This window comes from Trachymyrmex cornetzi, unplaced genomic scaffold (genome assembly GCF_001594075.2).
Source record: "Trachymyrmex cornetzi isolate Tcor2-1 unplaced genomic scaffold, Tcor1.1 scaffold92, whole genome shotgun sequence".
Taxonomy (NCBI): domain Eukaryota; kingdom Metazoa; phylum Arthropoda; class Insecta; order Hymenoptera; family Formicidae; genus Trachymyrmex; species Trachymyrmex cornetzi.
Window position 1 is genome coordinate 1,804,079 of NW_017300267.1, and position 18,906 is coordinate 1,822,984.

At 29.6% G+C, this 18,906-nt stretch overlaps 3 protein-coding genes across 6 annotated transcripts; 1 reads left to right on the forward strand and 2 right to left on the reverse strand.

The window, feature by feature from the left end:
• Window positions 1–1,367: 1,367 nt before the first annotated feature.
• Letm1 (Leucine zipper and EF-hand containing transmembrane protein 1) lies at window positions 1,368–5,642 on the reverse strand. Of its 2 annotated transcripts, none has more exons than XM_018520729.1 (7): window positions 5,348–5,642; window positions 4,317–4,774; window positions 4,017–4,187; window positions 3,349–3,663; window positions 2,745–3,218; window positions 2,217–2,657; window positions 1,368–2,033 (listed from the first exon to the last, which is right to left on the reverse strand). In XM_018520729.1, the coding sequence occupies exons 1-7, from the start codon at window positions 5,415–5,417 to the stop codon at window positions 1,623–1,625; spliced, it is 2,340 nt and encodes a 779-aa protein (XP_018376231.1). In that variant the 5' UTR covers window positions 5,418–5,642; the 3' UTR covers window positions 1,368–1,622. The 2 variants fall into 2 exon arrangements, with proteins under 2 accessions (XP_018376231.1, XP_018376232.1); XM_018520730.1 differs by having other exon boundaries at window positions 5,360–5,641.
• An 854-nt stretch (window positions 5,643–6,496) lies between these two features.
• On the forward strand, window positions 6,497–8,567 carry endos (endosulfine alpha). The gene is made up of 3 exons (XM_018520584.1): window positions 6,497–6,883; window positions 7,376–7,495; window positions 7,621–8,567. The coding sequence occupies exons 1-3, from the start codon at window positions 6,842–6,844 to the stop codon at window positions 7,786–7,788; spliced, it is 330 nt and encodes a 109-aa protein (XP_018376086.1). The 5' UTR covers window positions 6,497–6,841; the 3' UTR covers window positions 7,789–8,567.
• Window positions 8,568–8,884: 317 nt separating this feature from the next.
• Window positions 8,885–18,216, reverse strand: LOC108769608 (long-chain-fatty-acid--CoA ligase ACSBG2-like). Of its 3 annotated transcripts, none has more exons than XM_018520652.1 (12): window positions 17,996–18,216; window positions 16,721–16,772; window positions 16,091–16,298; window positions 14,724–14,858; window positions 14,343–14,538; window positions 14,156–14,257; window positions 13,932–14,078; window positions 12,486–12,961; window positions 12,168–12,373; window positions 10,334–10,485; window positions 10,138–10,263; window positions 8,885–9,678 (listed from the first exon to the last, which is right to left on the reverse strand). In XM_018520652.1, the coding sequence occupies exons 2-12, from the start codon at window positions 16,767–16,769 to the stop codon at window positions 9,484–9,486; spliced, it is 1,992 nt and encodes a 663-aa protein (XP_018376154.1). In that variant the 5' UTR covers window positions 16,770–16,772; window positions 17,996–18,216; the 3' UTR covers window positions 8,885–9,483. The 3 variants fall into 3 exon arrangements, with proteins under 3 accessions (XP_018376154.1, XP_018376155.1, XP_018376156.1); XM_018520653.1 differs by having other exon boundaries at window positions 17,974–18,216; XM_018520654.1 differs by lacking the exon at window positions 17,996–18,216 and adding an exon at window positions 17,198–17,235.
• Between the last annotated feature and the right edge of the window lie 690 nt (window positions 18,217–18,906).

An 18,906-nucleotide genomic window follows, 5' to 3' on the forward strand; every position in this document is an offset into this window, starting at 1 on the left:
ATGGATTTATTGTACTTGTAGAATAAATAAAACATGAAAAAGAATAATTTTTTATTTAAGATTCCTAAAATAATTGTACATAATTTAAATTTTGTCGTGTAATATACTATTTAATTGTATATTTCTTCATTATTAAAAATATATTTAAATATATTTTAAAAAATATTTACAATAATGAATTTTTAAAGAAATACTTTTATTTTACGATTGTATATGTAAAATGACAGAGCTATGAAATGATTTTTCATAGCATATGTAATGTAGCAATATATTATATTTATTTATAATTGTTGAATTTATATACCAAAATTAAAAAAATCTCTTTTCGAAATTAATTATTTTTGCAGCAAATGCAAAGAAGCAACGAAATAGAACGTAGGAAATAGAACAAATAAAATAAAATGATGCAGCACAATATATATAATTTTATAAAAACTCCATTTTGTAGGATACTTAATTTCACAGTTTTATTTCTTTTGAAAGAGAGCATCCTATAAAAATTTAAAAAAATAATATATTTTCTTACATATACATTTAGACTTTCATGCGCAGAAGTAAAGAAATAGGTCACTCTGAATGTTCTTTCTGAATTCATATCTTTATAATACATTTCGATGATCTTCGTCCGATTAACATTATAGAGTAACAAATATGCAATAAATATTTCTCCTCTTATGTACATATAGGGCTCCGAAATTGATGTAACATCTTGTCACATAAAATTACCGTGTAAACAGAATCTTTTTTGCAAATTTAACTCTCTGCGTAGTACAAAGCACAAATAATATTACATTTTTATGTTAAATAAGGTTTTTTGCTTCCCTGTGTTTTTCACAAATGAAAATAAAATTATAAATTACTGTATATTTATCTTTTGTTTTGAGCAACCAATTACTTTGTAACAACAGTATTGAATTTTATAAGGTAATATAGTTGAAGACTATTATTTTGAATTAGTGATATCTATGCTCAGTGTATCAACAAGTGTACAATGGCATTGAGAAAACAGTTGGAATGATTTATCCTCTCGGCTTACTGAAAACCCAGAAGATTGTAGTAAAAAAACATTTTAATATATCCGTAATTTGTTGTCAATGTTTAAGCTAACGATATTCTATTCATTCCTTTTAAGATTATAATATATAACATCGACAATTAATTACAGGATAAATATTTTAACAATGCATTTATGATCAACACAAGTACATTATTATGAATAAAAGACAATAAATGATGCTGTTAAATGCATCACAGTCTTCAATGGGAAACTTCGGGTTTTTGTGTGTATATAATAAAAAAAAATTAGAAATCAATATTATACAATACCTAATATTACTCAAATATTATAAGTGGCTAATGTATTACGTATATTCAATATATGTTTTTTCTATGTACAACATAATAGTTATGGCCAATTAAATAATGACATCTTTGTGCCTTGTGTCAATATAAGATTTATCTTTTTAAATATATTACTACTGGTCTATTTGAAGAAATTAAAAATTTTTCTAAGGAAAAGAATATGTGGGATACACACAAGACGAAGATCCATATCAAACATCATTTCAGTAAAAATATTGCTGATAATTACATATACTAATTTATACTTCTTTGTGCGCTAATCACAGTTGTTTAGAACCTTCTGCTTTTTTCGCTGTTGATTGAACACCTGATGTAATTGGAGGATTTTTTATCTCATCAGATTTGGAATCACTTTTAAGAATGACAGTTGATTTCTGTTTATCCTCTTCAATATTCTGATCTCCATAGGTTTTACTAGATTCTCTGGCAGCATCATCTACTAACTCCTCTTTTCCATATCCTGGTTCAGTTGTTACTGGTGTAGCTGGAACCGTAGATTTATGTGTAGCTTTTATATTCTCTTCTGTTTGAGAGGTCTTGGAATTCTTTTCCAACGATTTTTGTATTTGTTCCTCTACTTCTAATACTTCTTCTTTATCCATTAATTCTATCAATTCGTCTACTTGTTCTTTGCTTAAGTTAACATCTTCTTTACCTATTAATTCTACAACCTGTAAAAATTATATTACGTAATTAATATATCAATAAATAAATGTAATATTAATAAATAGATATAAAGTTGTATAATCATGTTTATATATAATATTTACAAAATTTTCAATATTATTATATATTATCTTATTTGTAGGATAATACTTATTGTAATTAATAAAAATTTTTAGTTTGTTTTGTACCTTTAATACATCCTCTATTTTTATTGCACCGTCTCGATCGTCATCAATTTTTCCTAAAATTTCTGCTATACGTTTTAAACGATGTTCATCGGGTACACTTTGGATTTGTTTAATGGCTGCAACCAGCTCATCTATTTTAACTAATTCTTCAACATCTTTGGCATCCTTTTTCTCATCAGGACCCAACAACTCGATTCTTTGTTTAACTTTTTTCTCGGATTGTTCGAGCTCCAACAAAACGGCATCCATTTTTGAGATCATTTTATTTACCTTTTTGAAAAGTCTATTAGCACCTTTTGATATTTTAATATTTTCTATGTCTGTTTGACCTTTTGCTTCCGCTTTAATTTGATACAATTCCTTAATATCTTCTTGATACTCTGCCATTTCTTCTTTAAGTTCCTTGATTTCTTCTTTCTCTACAGCCATAGTTTTATTATCCTAAAAATAAGATAATATAATATTAAGAATGTTGTAAATATATAAAAGAATTATTTGTGTGCATATATATTTTAATTATTTACTAACTTTGCCAATTGAATCTAGAGCTTGCTCCAAAACTTTGACATCAGTAGTGGTAATTTCATCTGTTTTAGTACTAGATTCCGGAATAGAGGGCTGTGGTTCAGCTTCTTTCTTTTCCTTCCTTTCTTCTTCAATTTTGCGCTCTTCCATTTTAATTATTTCGATATTGGTCCTATGATCCACTTTACCTTCTTTCTCTCCAATAGCACCTTTTGTACGTGCCACAACTGTATCAGGCAAGGCTGAAATAGTTGCCTTTAGCTTGTCCGACATAGGTATCGTTTCTGGTATCATAAGCGCTCGTGATAATAATAATAAAGAGGGTGGAACTTTTTTAATTAAACTTAAATCCAACCATTGTGATAATTGTTCTTTTAATCTGCTCTCTGGTAATCCATAAGCACGCATACCACGTGCTCTGCAAGCTTGTTGCAATTCAGCTCTGGTTAGGCTTTCAACTCCTTCTTTCTCGATTAGCTATTATAATCAAAAAAAGGATTTGATATTTTAATGTGTGTGTGTGAGAGAGAGAGAGAGAGAGAGAGAGAGAGAGAGAGAGAATAATTTTACATAAAGAGAATGGAGACTGTCCTTCGTGAATACATACTTTGTCATCTGCAGTAAGACTTCTGAGTCTCATCCTAAGTAGAAACTTTAAAAAATTGGTAGTTCCAAGTGTTTGCACATCTAATACACGACATAAAGCAATTAGTTGTGGTCGTGAGAGAGAATCTAGAGTAATTTCATCCTCAAAAACTTTGCTAAATTTCATAATTTCTTCGTTGGTCGCAACAGTACCACTTGTCCGTACTTTGTAGAAAAATTCTGCAAACTCTTTAGCTTTTTCAGATTTGTGATCTGATGATTGCAACGCCATTTCGTCCAATGTTTTTTGTAAAAATTTCGCCATTTCTATCTTGACCTGTTTATAAAAAAAAAGATATTTATTAAAATAATACTTAAGCTTTTACTAAAGTATGTAGGTCACTGTACTATTTTATGTGACACTCATATACATTGTATTTGTCAAATTCTGTTTATGCATATATATTTTTATTAAATTTTATGTCTTAAGCGGGGAGCACAGACTCTTGCATAACGCATAACACATGAAGCATAAGAAATTGAACCAACCAGAGTTCTCTATTACATGGAAGGGAAAGAAACGGAGAACTTCGATTGGTACATATTCTTATGCATTACGTGTTATGCGTTATGCAAGAGTCTGTGCTCCCCGCTTTAATCTTAATGAATTTGAAATCTGGTATTTTATACCTTCAAAGCCTGCTTAAGTTTATCTTCTTTTTCAACTGCTGTCTGAAAAGTAGAAGGTAGCATGCCAGGGAATAATTTAATTGCCACTGGCAATAGAAATTCCATAAATGGAACAATAATAAAAACAGAGAATGGAATCAATCTGAACATATCCCCAGTTGTTTTTACCAGCTGTCAGAAAATATGATTGATTAATATCTTAATACTAATATGTATCCTACTGATATATTAGGTGTTAAACTTAATTCCTGCCGTTTTTCATCTCCAAAATTGATAACAAATGTAATCTGCTTAACATACCAAACGATGTTCCCTTCTACTAAGTTCCTTCCCATGTAAAATTCTCCATATTAATTTTGCTGATACTTTCATATCGAGACCTAATAATCGAAATCCATGATAGTAATGCAATATCTCGCCCTTAATTTTTTGCCATATTGTAACTTTAGCGACAGCTTTTTTTGGTTGCTCAATATTTTTCATGGCAACACTGTCTACTGTCTTATTTTGAAGTTCTTTTTCTTCTTTAATATTCTTCACTGCTTCTTCAATTTTAGATGATGACTCTTGGCCATTCCAACTTGGAGTTACATAAAAGGTACGAATTTGTAGACATGTCATGCTTTTATTATTAATATACATTGGTAGCACTGTAGGCTCCAGCAATAATCTTCTTGGATCTCTCAAACGTGTATAAATTAAAGATATGCTACCAATTGTATGACTGGTATTGTACCATAATTTAAACGGGGAGTACCCTGAAAATATAGGATTAGATGTTTTTAATTTTTTTAATAATTATAAAGTATGGAGCAAAATAGTTTAGTTTATCTAATCCTAGTGTAAATTAGTACGCAGCAAAACAATTTAGCTTATTTAATCCTAGCGTAAATTAGAAATTATTTTTAACAGTAATAAATATTTTGCTTTTCCTATTAATAATTGAATAAAGAATTAAAGTAAGAATTAAATATTCCATAAACAACGAATAACAAAATTTTCCATGATTGCAAAATGGAGCAACAAAAAAAGATGATACGCTCTTAAAAAAATATAAATTTATATTGTAAAAAAAAACTGGAACATAACCTATCAGCCCACGTTTTTTTAGATTTAAACGTGACTATATCGTAATGGAATATTTGATAGGGGAATTTGGGGAAATGTTGACATTTTAAATAGGACACATTAATTTCACGGTGGGGTACGTATTACCTATCGTTACATAAATGTAACGATAATAATGATGAGGTATTTTACTTCAACAAGTATTACAAAAAAGTTATCGCATAAAATCGCGCTGATCTATAATAGGACGTGAAGTAATGCACGGTGACACATACGTCGAACAATGACTCCACCGTGACCGGCAATCATTTTGGTGTGAATTAACGTGTTCATGGCGCGTCACTCTCTCCGTGAGTATCCCGGAATGCTCTGGAACCGTCTTGTCGTCTCGCCGTAAGTATACCATGTGAATGCGCGACGAGTCACGTCCATCACACACCACCGTTCACTTTGAACATAGCGGAACCTGAGTCAAAGATCAACTGGCGCCATTGTCGCGGATTGGGCTAATATTACATTCATCTATTTTTTGTCGTACGATAAGTTCTTCAAGCCTGTTGATTGGCTGCGTTTAATTGTTTATTTAATATTTAACGATAAGAAGGATGAAAAATGATGACTTGCGAGCGTTGCGAACGTTAAATGGAACGCATCCTAAAGGTGCCGTTTCATGAGACTTCAAAAGCGTAGTCACGTGATCTCAATTTATTTATAGTGGTTTACAGCATCTGATGGTGAAAATTGGATTTATTCAAGAATGACCAAATTGCGATTAACTTAATCAACGATTAACTTACCAAATAAAAATATTTATATTTTATTAATTAATTTTAAGTAAAAAAAAAAGAATCTTAGATGCTAACATGGATAAATTAAATTTTTTTTACACAAAAAGATAGATAAAATTAAGAAATTAGGACGATAAAATATTATAATTGAAAATATTACTTTAAACAATTTAAATCAAATTTACTCGAAATTGTTACTAAGGCTGCTTTCCTTTTAAGAGACACAGTCGACACAAATCGACACAAGTGTCGTTCTATCTTTGTCACTCTCTGAATATCAAGAAGGATAGAACGACATTTGTGTCGACTTGTGTCATCAAATGGAAAGCAGCCTATATATGGACAACTTCGACCAAGAAGTTGCAAAACTTAAGTCAATCGGTGATTATCAATCACTATTATATATGATGCTACTTTTAATATATATAATAAAATACATACATGTATAACGTATCCTTCTGGGACGTCAAAATTATTTGTGCACACCTCTGCTCGGATAGCACTGGTCTAATAAATAATAATTCTGTTGGAGTAATTCATAACATTGAACTAATCGCCGATTCATTAATCGGAGTCGCCCTATGAGAATCAGATTGAATTGCTGCGCATGGAAACCGGCCATGCGAACTGATGCGAACGGCAGCGAACTGAGCGAACGTCGATAACGCCGTAACGGTCACCGGTCCGGGAACATATGGCCAATGGCTCTGCATGTGACGCCGTTTTCACCGTTCGTGTATGAAAACAATCTCGTTGACGATCGTTGGAACTCCTATGGTGCACGTATCCTCTTTGTAGGGAATACGGTGGAGAAACGACCCGCTTGACGATTGAGAGACGCTGCCGTTTATTACGTCGCGCCCACTTAGCTTATGTACGTTATATGCGTGAGTGTCGAAATTAGTATCCGAAAGGTAACTGGTTGGAAGACAAGCGATCGCTGACGAGAGGTGTTTGAAATCTGCGAAGATGAGTGACGATCAGACGAATGTGCAGAGCCCGACTACAGAGGCAAGTTGCCGAGATTTATTAATCGTACAGCGACTAATTACGAAGATAGAATTAATTTACTAAAAATGTAATGTATTGTATAAATTAGTGTATTAAGAAAACTGGGGAAACTGCAGCGGTTTTTTCGATAAGTTATCAGAACCTCATCACAGAGAGCAATAGCATTTTATTTTATTAGAAAATTGTTGTATGTTGCTTCATTTATTACAAGTGATTTGATTGTGCTGGAATTTTCTTGCACTGCACTGTTATATGTAAATATTTGGAGAGCTATATCTATTCGTAGCTTACTCATGCTAAGCATGTTAGGATTGTATAATAATAAAACAGATATATGTTGCTCACATTAATCTGAATTTTAGAAGATTTAAGAAATATATGAGTAGAAACAATCTTTATTAAAATTTTATTTACATGAAACTTTGTTCATGTACAACAGTCATACATGTATATAAATAGATTGATCCTCATTGAAGATTTTCTTATATATAGCTGTCGTCGAGCGCTATAGAAAAATTGGAAGAAGAAAAATTAAAAGCAAAGTTTCCAAATGCAGCTGGTCGGCCATTTGGTGGTCATTCTGCATTTTTGCAAAAAAGGCTAGCCAAAGGGGTAAATATCAATTCTGCTAATTATCGTATAGAGACTATAGAGTTTCAACGTTTTTACGAAAACAATCATTTATTCTTTTTAATCTTTTGATTTCTTGAAATGATTCACAATTTCAATGTTTTCAGCAAAAATATTTTGATTCTGGGGATTATCAAATGGCGAAACAAAAGTCTACAGCCAAGCCAAAGCCAGCTGGTGTTCTGCCAACAGGAGATGCTATACCAACACCAGAAACAGTACCACAGCGAAAAACATCTATTATCCAACAAAAATTCAATACATCAACATCATAAATCTGTATACTTCTCTATCACTTCTAAAAATACATATTGTTAATTAACCTTATGTTTGGATGGTGGAGTAATATGGTACATTTATAAATAATTGGAGGCTTGTATAATTTTATGCTCGAAAATATTTTGAAGATCTTTCACAAAAAATATTTTACACTATCATAAAATTCTCATGTCTTTATATATAGGAAATCAACTATTTTTTAGCCGCTTATTCTCAAAACAGGATCTGTAATATTATTGAAAACAGTGTTCTATACGTATGTGCCACAATGCTGTAAGTTTTATATATGGAATTAACCAAGTATCAGCTTTGACATATTATGTTCTTCTTAATTATTTACTATGTGGATATTCTTACGTTGAAAATTATAATTCTATCCGAGAGTTACAGTTAAAGAATTAAAAATAAAATTGCACAAGTATTTAAGATACATTGTTAGCCAGCAATAATTATGCATTCTACGTGCACATGTATAAAAATTTATATTGATAATGTGAGAGAAATAACTGAGCAGAGTAATAATAAATATATAAGAACAGGAAAACTTATTTTGATGATACATAATCATGATAATTCGAGTATAATCCACTTGTGCATGATAAGATTGAGAGTAAGAAGATATACAGATCTGCATTTCCAAAGCTGCTGTGATGCGCTCTTAGTAAGACTATTTTCTTATGAAAAGCCGTATTTACTATAAAAATATGTAGTATGAACACACACATACACACACACACACACACACAAATTTTAAACATAACTACAGTTTTGCTTATTGTAACTACATTTAGTAATATATTGCAATTATAAAATCTTTTCTGTTATTTACTTTTACCTTTCCATTACAATAATTATACGTTACTTTTCATTACAATGACATTATATAATTATAAATATTTTCAAAATTTTTTTACTTTAACATCTTGATTGACATAAAAAAAGTTTAACATAAAGTGAGAAAAATATTTTTATATTTATTGTGCGAAGAAATTTATATTTAGATAGGCTAAAAATATAAGTTTAGTTTTAGAATTATTTTCATTAAACATATATATATATATATATATATATATAAATATATATATAGGGTCATGAATTATGTTGATAGGATTAACCACACATTAGTGTATAATCTCGATGTTATTTAATAAACATAAGCGTTGGAATGGTAAGCAACAGATATATATATGAAATTGTACAAACTATAAAAATATAACGACTATAATACCCAAACTGCTCGTAAAAATTTCGCCGTCACTTTTATTTTGGTTATCACGGTCCTTTGCCGCATTTGCTCGTGCGATTTGTTGTCTTCTTTCATGTTAAGATTGTTTCTTTAAAATTCCTAATCCAAGTTTGAATTGTATGGACTGACGGCACAATATTGTGACGACGAAGATAAAAGTGATGGCGAAACTCTCCAAACAGTTCGAGCGCATTATTTTTATAATACGATTTACAGTATATTCACGTTTCACCACTCCAGTGCTTCACGTTACTAAATGGCTGTATAATCGTGTCTGCTCAATGCTACCAATACAATTCGTGACTTTTCAACTAATGTGATCTGTATTGATCACTTAATACACAAATGAATTTCATTCATGAATCTCTTGATAAGCTTTAATCTTTAGGTAACTATACATATTGTAAAAACTTTATGAATCTTAATAAGACAGTAGTATAAAATTTTATTCATACATTTTGTCTATTAAATCAGCGTATATCTTCTGAACTACATTCCTTTTAAGCTTTAAGGTGGGTCCCAATTCACCGGTTGGAATCGAAAAATCATGGGGAAGAATTTCGAATTTCTGTACTTTTTGAGCATTACTTATAGCTTGCATATTTGCTCTCTTAATTGCCTTGTCGATTTCTCCATATACCTAACAAGAAACATATTCTAATATTTAAATATCCAGATTAAATAAACAAAGACGAGTGCTGCCACTGGCCATGTCGTTTGCACTCATTAAGATTCCTGAGTAGTCACCACAATCGTATTGAATCGTCAGAAGCGTTTTGTTAGGGGGGATAAAGATAGTTATCCATTTTTACAATTGTTTTAAAACTATTTCATCATTTTGTTTTATCCAAATTGTTTTTATTTACAAATGGCACGTAACAAAAATTAACGTGTCATTTCTCGCTTCTGACATCACGATTCAATACGACTGTAGTGATTATTCAGGAGTCTTAAAGTATGTATAATAAGTTGTTTATTTGTGATATTGTTCGCATTTATTTGTTCGATTTTGATTCGTCTTAAAAAATAAATAAAAAAATTTGTTATTTATGCACAATGTTAAATAATATTAATTATATAAGTAACTTTTAAAACTTACGACTACATCACGAGAGTTTATGACTTCTGTAACTGTTTTGGCGCTACTACCAATAGACTGTGCCCATTTTAATACATCTGGCGCCAGCGTATCTAATGGCGCGCCAGTCTCTTCATTCATATTACTCTGGGAAAAAAAAACGTATTTGGATATTTATAATTTTAAATTTATATATTTTTATTTTCTCGCATTGTACCTTAAGTGTAACAAGGACTGTTAAATATTTCCTTTGATCTCCAATCACCATGGCATTACTTAAATATGATAATTCCGACAATATTGCTTGCTCTATATTGTATGATGTCACATTTTCCCCTCCACTTGTGATTACAAGTTCTTTTATTCTACCTATGAATGTAAAAAGTAAAAATTACATATATATATATTTGCTAACATAACATATGTAGGGGAGACCAGGGCGATTGTCACAGTTTTTGATTACTGATTTTTAGAAAAAAGTGGATGCCTGATTTTGAAATGTTATTATATATACATTACAATATACCTACATCCTTTAGGTATTAAAAAAATATTACTCTCATGAATTCATCATATCATAAAAATAAGTTATTTAATTTTAAATGAAGCTGCGAAAATATGACAATTAACCCCGTGTTCTAGGTTGATTGTTACACGTTTTAGGATTGCATATTTGTTATGGACAACACATATAAAAAACACAATTTTTATTTTAATATCAATTCTATATTTTGAGAAATAATAGTAATTATAGTATTAATACAAATAAAATAGTTATTTTAATCATAAAATACGTAATTTGTTTTTGTACCATAGTTTCTACATATATGAAAAATGAAAAAACATATATCTATATGAAATATAATATATTTGTAAGTATATTCTCTGAAAATGTGTCCTTTAAAGATATTAAAATTAATTGTCATCTAACCTCGTCTCATTTTGGTCAATCTACCCCACATAGCCATTTTTAATAAAAGAGATTATATTCACAAACTTAGTCAGAATAATGATTATTTAATTGTAGCAAAGATCTTCTAAGACATGTCATTTTCTATGAATACAGGGATATTACGATTAATAACGCCAAAGACTTGTCAGACAACAAAATAGGTGATTATAAAAATTTACTCATCGACTTCATTTTCTCAAAAATCGCTATAAATAATATATATGTTTGTGGTGCAAACCATTTTACACAACAAATTAATATTATATCAGCTATCTACAGTCAAAAAAAGAGATTTTTCTGCCTTGTCTTGTTTGAGTTATAAGCATTTTGACAATCAACCCCGTACAACAACCAGCCCCGGTCTCCCTTACATGCGTGATATATTACACTGCTCAACAAAAAAATCTTCTTTTCGAAAATCGAAATGGTTATTTTTTATAGTTTTTTGGATGCCGAATAGGTACACACGAATCCATTTTTTCAAATTGTTCCATCACGTTATAATCTAAAGAGAATTCCAAAAATATTACCAGTTTATTGCGGAAAAGCTTGCATGAATTAAATCTTTGATGATTTATCAAATAACTATTGTAATTATGTTTATTTAAACTTAAGAGTTTTTAGACCCTTTGAGTTGGTCAATTTTGATATCGCGGATTCGTATTCAGTAGCCTAAAAAAACCCTTAGATTTAAATAAATATAATTGAAAGCTGTTTGATAAAATTCATAGTTTTTCCGCAATAGACCTTAACTTTAATCATGAATATGTTACTAATTATAGTCAATATTAAATAATCATTTGGAGTATATTGAAAGTCCTAACACTATACTTTATTTTGCAATAAAATTTTTTAAGTAGGTCACATATTGTAATTATATTATATATTGATGTGAGAAAATACGCTAAAATAACACTTTTTGTAATCTCAATTGATCTCAAAATTGTGGCGTGATAGAGCAATTAGGATTTATAGTCCAAAAAAACTACAGAAAATAACTAATCTCGTTCTGATATCTTTTTTTGTTGAATAATGTTATTTTTAACAAGTATTACATAATGACGATTACATAATATCAATAGGCGTAAAAAATGTTTACCAGTAATAAACAAATTCCCGTTTGAATCAAATTTACCGAAATCACCAGTATGCAACCAGCCATCTTTATCTTTGGCTTCTTCGATTCGCTTTAAATAACCCATAAATATGTGTCGTCCACTCATACAAACTTCTCCCTCGCCGTGTTCATTAATATTATCTAATTTTATATATAACCCAGGTGCAGATTTTCCCACGCCAACCATGCTAACATATAAGGAATAATATATTTTATAAACATATTGTGAAGTATATTTTAAAAAAAAGTTTTAAATATTTTTATAAATTCAGTATAAATAATAAAAGCAGTATAATTTACCTATAATTTTTAAAGTCGTTTATTGTATGAGGCCCGGCACATTCAGACATTCCATACATCTCTATTAAAGGTATGTCTAAACTCAAGAAATACCTTTTAATATCGATATTTATGGGTGCTGCTCCAGTAATGCAGAGGTAGCACTTATTTAAACCCAATGCTGCCTTGACTTTGTCGAAAACGAGCCATTTTGCAAAGACATAGCCCCATTGTTTGCAATCTATACCATTTATTTTATTTGTATAATAACGAAGAGCTTGTTCTTTTGCCCATTTAGCAATCCATGTTTTTATTACACCGTTACTATACGCTTTCTCTTGCATTTTTCCATATATCTTTTCCCATACTCTGGGCACTCCTAGAAAAATAGTCGGTTGCGCCACAAGTAACGTATTTATTAACGTACCCTTTAATGCACTTTGGTCTGCAAAGTATACTGTGCTCGCTAACCTAATGTTTAGTATGACGTCAATTAGCTGGAATTAATGAAAACATTATAAACTATTTTTTTCAAATTATAATAGATATTTAGATATAATTTCAGGATTGAGAAAGTTATGTTCTACACGAAGTATCTAAAACGATAAAAATAACGATTATATTCGTTACCGTTTCTAATAATTAAAATAAAACTGCGTTATCATTACTGTTACTAAATTTATATATAGTGTGTGTATATATATATATATATATATATTATATATATAATGTAACATTGTTACCAATTCGTTACTAAAAAAAAGTGATGGTAATGCCGTTACAAGTAACATGTTACTTTCAACTCTGTGTAATTAACATATGTGAAAATTAATTTTATGTTGATTGAAATATTTTTACTTAGAAATCTGAAATAAACAAAACATAATTAAAAGATCATTTATTCTATTCTCCAAAAACAGACAAATTTCAAGTTAGAATAACTTCATCGAAAATGATCATAACCAGATGTTTAAAAAAGCATTTTACTGCTTCAAATCTCTACTTTTCAGATCGATATGTTAGAAAATAATCTTACTGATATTTTATAAAGTTACACAGACACAAATGAAAATACGTCAAATCTTAAATTTTTTACGAAGCTTAGTGCGAAATAAAAATTATACACAAATACGGTATAGCATTTGAAAGAGTAAATCTTTACCTTTACAGTATAGCATTTGAAAGAATGAATCTTTACCTTTAATTTACTTTTCTGTTGAGCATCATATACGATTCTTTCTTTCATCGAACTATTCAACATTAAAGCAAAAACGAATTCGATGAAAAAAAATCGTATCGATCCGAAAAATAGAGAGTTCAAGGTGTAAAATGCTTTTCTAAATGTTATTGTGATGATTTTTAACGAAGTTAATCTACTTTAAAATTTTCTTGGTTTTAAAGGATAGGACAAGTAATTTTATGGGTTTTTTAATTTTGTAGTATATTATCCTATTTGAAATATCTTACCTGTGCTGCAATGTGAGATAATGGCAAATAGCTGACTATAACTTCAGATTTTTCTTTCATATGTAGCACTGGTACCAATGTCCGCATGTTGAACAATACATTATCATGGTTTAACATTACAGCTTTTGGATTTCCAACTGTTCCCGACTGTAAAGATTGCAGAAAATAGTACATTAAATATTATAGTAGTCGTAATTTGATTAATTGTGATAAATTTAACGTACCGTATACACTACAATGCAACATTCGTTTACGCCTATCGTCTTTAACACATATGATAATTTATTCTCCGATTCTCTCGTACCTATGTCCAATAAATCGCTCCACTGAGAAATAATAAATGGTAATAAGTTATATGTACTAAAAAGTACATAATAAAGAGATTTTAGAGAAGTATGATAATCAATTTACGCTTAAAATATCCTTTTCGGTAGGTATGCCGTCATATTGAACAATTGCTTTCAAGTGGGGCAAATTGTGTTTTATTTGTAAGATTTTCTGCAATTGCTTTTCATCTTCAACAACTATTATATTTGCTCGACTGTGTTCAGCGCAATATTGGCATGCCTCCGGAGAATTTGTGGTATAAATCCCTATAGCGATTCCACTAAAAAAAAATGATGATCTATTTGTTTAAAAATAAGCAAAGCTTAATATCGCTTTTTAATATCGTATAGCTATATAAATAATACATGTATATTGTGATAATATGTAAATAGTATATGCATGTAAATTATTATATCGTACGTGATGCTTATTTATATAGTTGTACAAACAATCAAACTCTTTTACCCAGCGTATATAGTCGCGAGTTCGGCAATGAACCATTCCGGACTATTGAATCCTATTATGCAGACGCTATGATATCGTTCTAAACCTAACCTTAGAAACGCTTTTGCGATAATTCTTACAGTAGACTCGTATTCCCTGTAATACAAATTAACAAAATTGGGTAAATTGTATATAATTGATTGTACCACTTATCACAGTAAATGTAATTGCTGAATTCATCGAATTTTCCTGTAAATCAGATTGGAAAGAACAGAAAAAAGAATCTGAACAAAAACAATATTTATATTTATAATATATTTGTACGCAGTAAAAACTTTTGTGTTAAATTTATCACATTTCGCATGTCTCAAATGGTCCACCCAAATTTAACGAAAGATGAATATGTTAGAAAGTAACACAAATATTATGTAAAAAATTAACACAAGAAATGCTTTGACACAATTTAAAAACAAATTTTAAATTGACACATGTTAAATTGACACATTTATAATGTTAAATTTAACTGAAATTAGATGCTAGTTTTACATTTTTAGTTTAGACGATGCCTGTGATATTTAACGCAATACATATATTTAACAGATATTTACTGTTACAAGGAGAAAATAACACAAAATATCTGTATCTTTTTACATATAAAATATGTAACTAGAGTTGAACAGAACATACTTCTTCAATAAACAATATTTTTATTTTTAGACCGTATATGTGAGAAACACAATCAATACTAGAAATTTAAATGCCTTCTTCAATAAAATTAACATTTATAATATATTAAATCAATATTTTATTCATTTATTCTTAGAATTTGTGCTTTAAAACTACATTATTTTCACGTTATTTGTTTACCTATAAATTGTGTTATTTTAATACTGAGAAATGTTAAATTTAAATTTAACACAAAATATTCAAATAACACGATCACATTATGTTAAATTAAAACTTGGGTATGTTAAAAATTCAACACAAAAATTTGAATAAGGATTGGTTTCAACATAAATACAAAATGTTTTTTACTGTGCAAAAATATATGTAGAGAAATTAGTTGTGCAAGTTTTATTATATCTACATATACTAGAGGAGACTGGGATCAAAAGGAACACAGGTAAGTTCTAACACTTATATAAAAAAAACGTTATAAACAAAATACAGAACTGTACAACAGAGATAAATGTTTTGTCTCATTTTTTATATTATAAATTTCTATCTGCTCTCAACGTTTGTGTATTTTGTTTATAACATAACATTTTTAAATATAAGTGTTACAACTTATTTGTTTTACTTTCGACTCAAATTTCTCTCGTTGTAATAATACTCTACTTGTTCTAATGATAAAGGAAACAATAGCTTTGTAACTTTTTTGTACATACTGGAAAGTATACGTGGCTCTTTTGCCGTTGACATCAGGTCTAGACACCAACGCTATGTGATTAGGGTAAAGCTTTGCTGTTTTAGTCAAAGCTCCAGGGATTGACACGGGTTGGTATGAATTGGATTCATTGCTATCTAACTTTATGCGTACTCTGCCGTCGGCATTACACGTGCTATCTGCGTTCGTAAATAGTACTTGATCGGGTCCTAAAAATATTTAAATCAATATTTATATATTTCTTTTATTTAAAAAAATTAACAATATTATATTTATTTGAAAAATAACATTTTACTGTTTTTATTTAAAATATAATAATTTATGAAGAATTATTAATTGCTTGATAGGAAAGAAGAAAAAAAGGCATATTTAGTCATAAGCAGAATTTATAAGTAATTGTCTACGTAAAGCAGGATAAATGACAATAATGCACTAATATTTGTCTTGACAATTGCAACAGGAAGGAGTGAGAGGGACGGAGGAAGAGAGATGGGGGAGGGAGGGAGGGAGGGCGGGATGGCTTGAGCGAGGGGCAGAGGGAGGGGAGGGAGAAAGAAGAGGAGGAGGACCTGTGATTGATAAGTTCAATTATTGTAAAAAACTTTTTTAATATATATTGTGACAAAATTACCATCGAGGCCGGTTTCACTAAACGATGCGTATCTAGCCGATCGATTCATCTCCTGTAACAAGTTTTACATTCAATTTGTTATTTAAATATTAAAATGTTATGACATTTATTTTTTTCTACGTGATTTTAAAAATAAAGCGTAACACTGCTTATTTCATGTTTTAATAATAACCATCCAGAGATTGGACCAGGAAGAAAATATACTAATATCAGTAATTATTAAAAAAGAAAATTTAATATACAATAACTTTTTGAATACTGTATGTATCTTTTTTGCATGTCCATTATTAGCACATAAGGTTTACTGAATTGAAATCACCTAATGAATATTCCAACATAAGTCTAACAATTTATACATAAATAATTAATTTATTATAATTTTGAATATTTTTAGAATTTTTCAATTTTATACATCTATATTATCTGTAGTTTGCAACGTCGCTACAACATAATCAAGTTATTCCAGACAGGACATACTTTTAAAGGTTATCGTGAAGACCTCTGGAAGCTGTCCCTATTTCCGATATTTATCAAGAACTCGGCTTTATTTAACTTACTTTTTAACTTTAAAAAATTTTTTTTTACTGTGCGGTTAAAGATATATTAGTATAATGAATAATAAATTATTTAGTATTAATAGTAACCGATTTGTTCTCAATAGAAACGTATCTGTCTCATAAAATTTGTAAAATGTGAAAATGAATACGTAAAAGTAAAGCATGATAGATTATTTTGGATTTTACACTAATCGAACTTTCTTTGTTAATAATCTGAAAAAAGGTGAATAAGATTATTAATCAGGTAAAGGTAGTACAAATATTCGAATATTGTTGAAACTAGGATTATAAAAAATCAACTACTTTCTCAATCATTTTAAGATATAAAAATTGTATTTACTAAATTGCTATAAAAATCAACAGTGTTACGTTAAGAATAAAATTAAAAAAATTAATATTTTAATTTCACTAACTTTAACTATAACGGAACATATTTCGAATGTAGTGGTTAGCCAATCACACCCACCAAATAAACCCACATAAACTTTAAGTGATTCGGTTAATTGTGTAAATGCTTATAATTAAAACGTTATTAAAGCGTCTACATTTTGGTATGATTTTCATCTCGAAATACGATCTCAGGAATCTATCCTTGTGTATTATCACGGTCTTTATGCAATATTCTGTACATGTAATGTATAAATAAAAGAGTATAGTAATAGAATTGGAACTTAGACGTACAAAAAAGATACGTACAATAATTGAGATGGGTAAATACTTTTGAGTAATAGTGTAGAAATCCTTTCTTCAACCTCGAAGAACTCGTTTACTTCTCGCTATTCTCTGGTAACTACTCAGGCTTCTTTGACAGCTTCCACTATTTCAATGATTGTGTGCGATGCTATCGTTGTTTGTCTCGAAACTCGGTTTACTATTTAGTACACGATTATCTTTTTTTGTTTACACTTTTTCGGTCTATTCTTAACTTGTGATATTATTGCAGTAGTTTAATTGCGTTAGATAAAGTCCGGAAAAATTTCAGCGCTCAGTTCGAATAACTACAAAAATATGATATATGTATATGCATGTATATATATAGGATATAGATAATTCACTGGGAATTATTTAGGCAAAAAAGATTTAGCTTTGACCATCATAGACCTGAATACGCTTATACTTACTGTTTAATTCTTGTCGGTCTGAATAAAAAAATCATATTATTTTTAATTGTGATGATGTAATATGAACACGCCATATGTTTAATTGATATGTGCAATGTACATTTTTGGACATTTTTTATGATATCTTTGCAGAAACTATAGCAATTACTTCTATAATAAGTTTATACTTATTTTAGACCCGTATTTAGAACGCGCTAACATATTATATTTTACGTTACGCATATTATAGAATTTCAGAAATGAAAGTGCATTTTTAGCGATAAAACGACATACGTTCTGAATATACGGGCCATAAGGTCTGTAATCTCTGTTTTCTTTTCCCCCTCTCCCTTCGCCCTCAATAGCGGGAATCTTATAGAAAAGTAGGTCAGTATCAGATTACTTCTTATTGTGAACATCAATCACATAACTTTTTCTTTAAGATCGCAGCACAGACTTTTGCATAACGTATAGTGCATAAGAAAATCAACCAATCAAAGTTCCTCTTTTTCGTGAAATAGAAGAAAAG

What these genes read in the sequence shown, in the direction of transcription:
- endos (XM_018520584.1), top strand. Translation starts at nt 6,842, where the DNA reads ATGAGTGACGATCAGACGAATGTGCAGAGCCCGACTACAGAG. An exon ending in TGCAGAGCCCGACTACAGAG is followed by an intron (nt 6,884 to 7,375) that starts GCAAGTTGCCGA and finishes TCTTATATATAG; the next exon opens with CTGTCGTCGAGCGCTATAGA. An exon ending in AAAAAAGGCTAGCCAAAGGG is followed by an intron (nt 7,496 to 7,620) that starts GTAAATATCAAT and finishes CAATGTTTTCAG; the next exon opens with CAAAAATATTTTGATTCTGG.
- Letm1 (XM_018520729.1), bottom strand. Translation starts at nt 5,417, where the DNA reads ATGAACACGTTAATTCACACCAAAATGATTGCCGGTCACGGTGGAGTC. An exon ending in CTCTAGATTCAATTGGCAAA is followed by an intron (nt 2,658 to 2,744) that starts GTTAGTAAATAA and finishes TCTTATTTTTAG; the next exon opens with GATAATAAAACTATGGCTGT. An exon ending in AAATAGAGGATGTATTAAAG is followed by an intron (nt 2,034 to 2,216) that starts GTACAAAACAAA and finishes TAATTTTTACAG; the next exon opens with GTTGTAGAATTAATAGGTAA.
- LOC108769608 (XM_018520652.1), bottom strand. Translation starts at nt 16,769, where the DNA reads ATGAATCGATCGGCTAGATACGCATCGTTTAGTGAAACCGGCCTCGAT. An exon ending in TAGTGAAACCGGCCTCGATG is followed by an intron (nt 16,299 to 16,720) that starts GTAATTTTGTCA and finishes AAATATTTTTAG; the next exon opens with GACCCGATCAAGTACTATTT. An exon ending in GTTGCATTGTAGTGTATACG is followed by an intron (nt 14,079 to 14,155) that starts GTACGTTAAATT and finishes CAATCTTTACAG; the next exon opens with TCGGGAACAGTTGGAAATCC.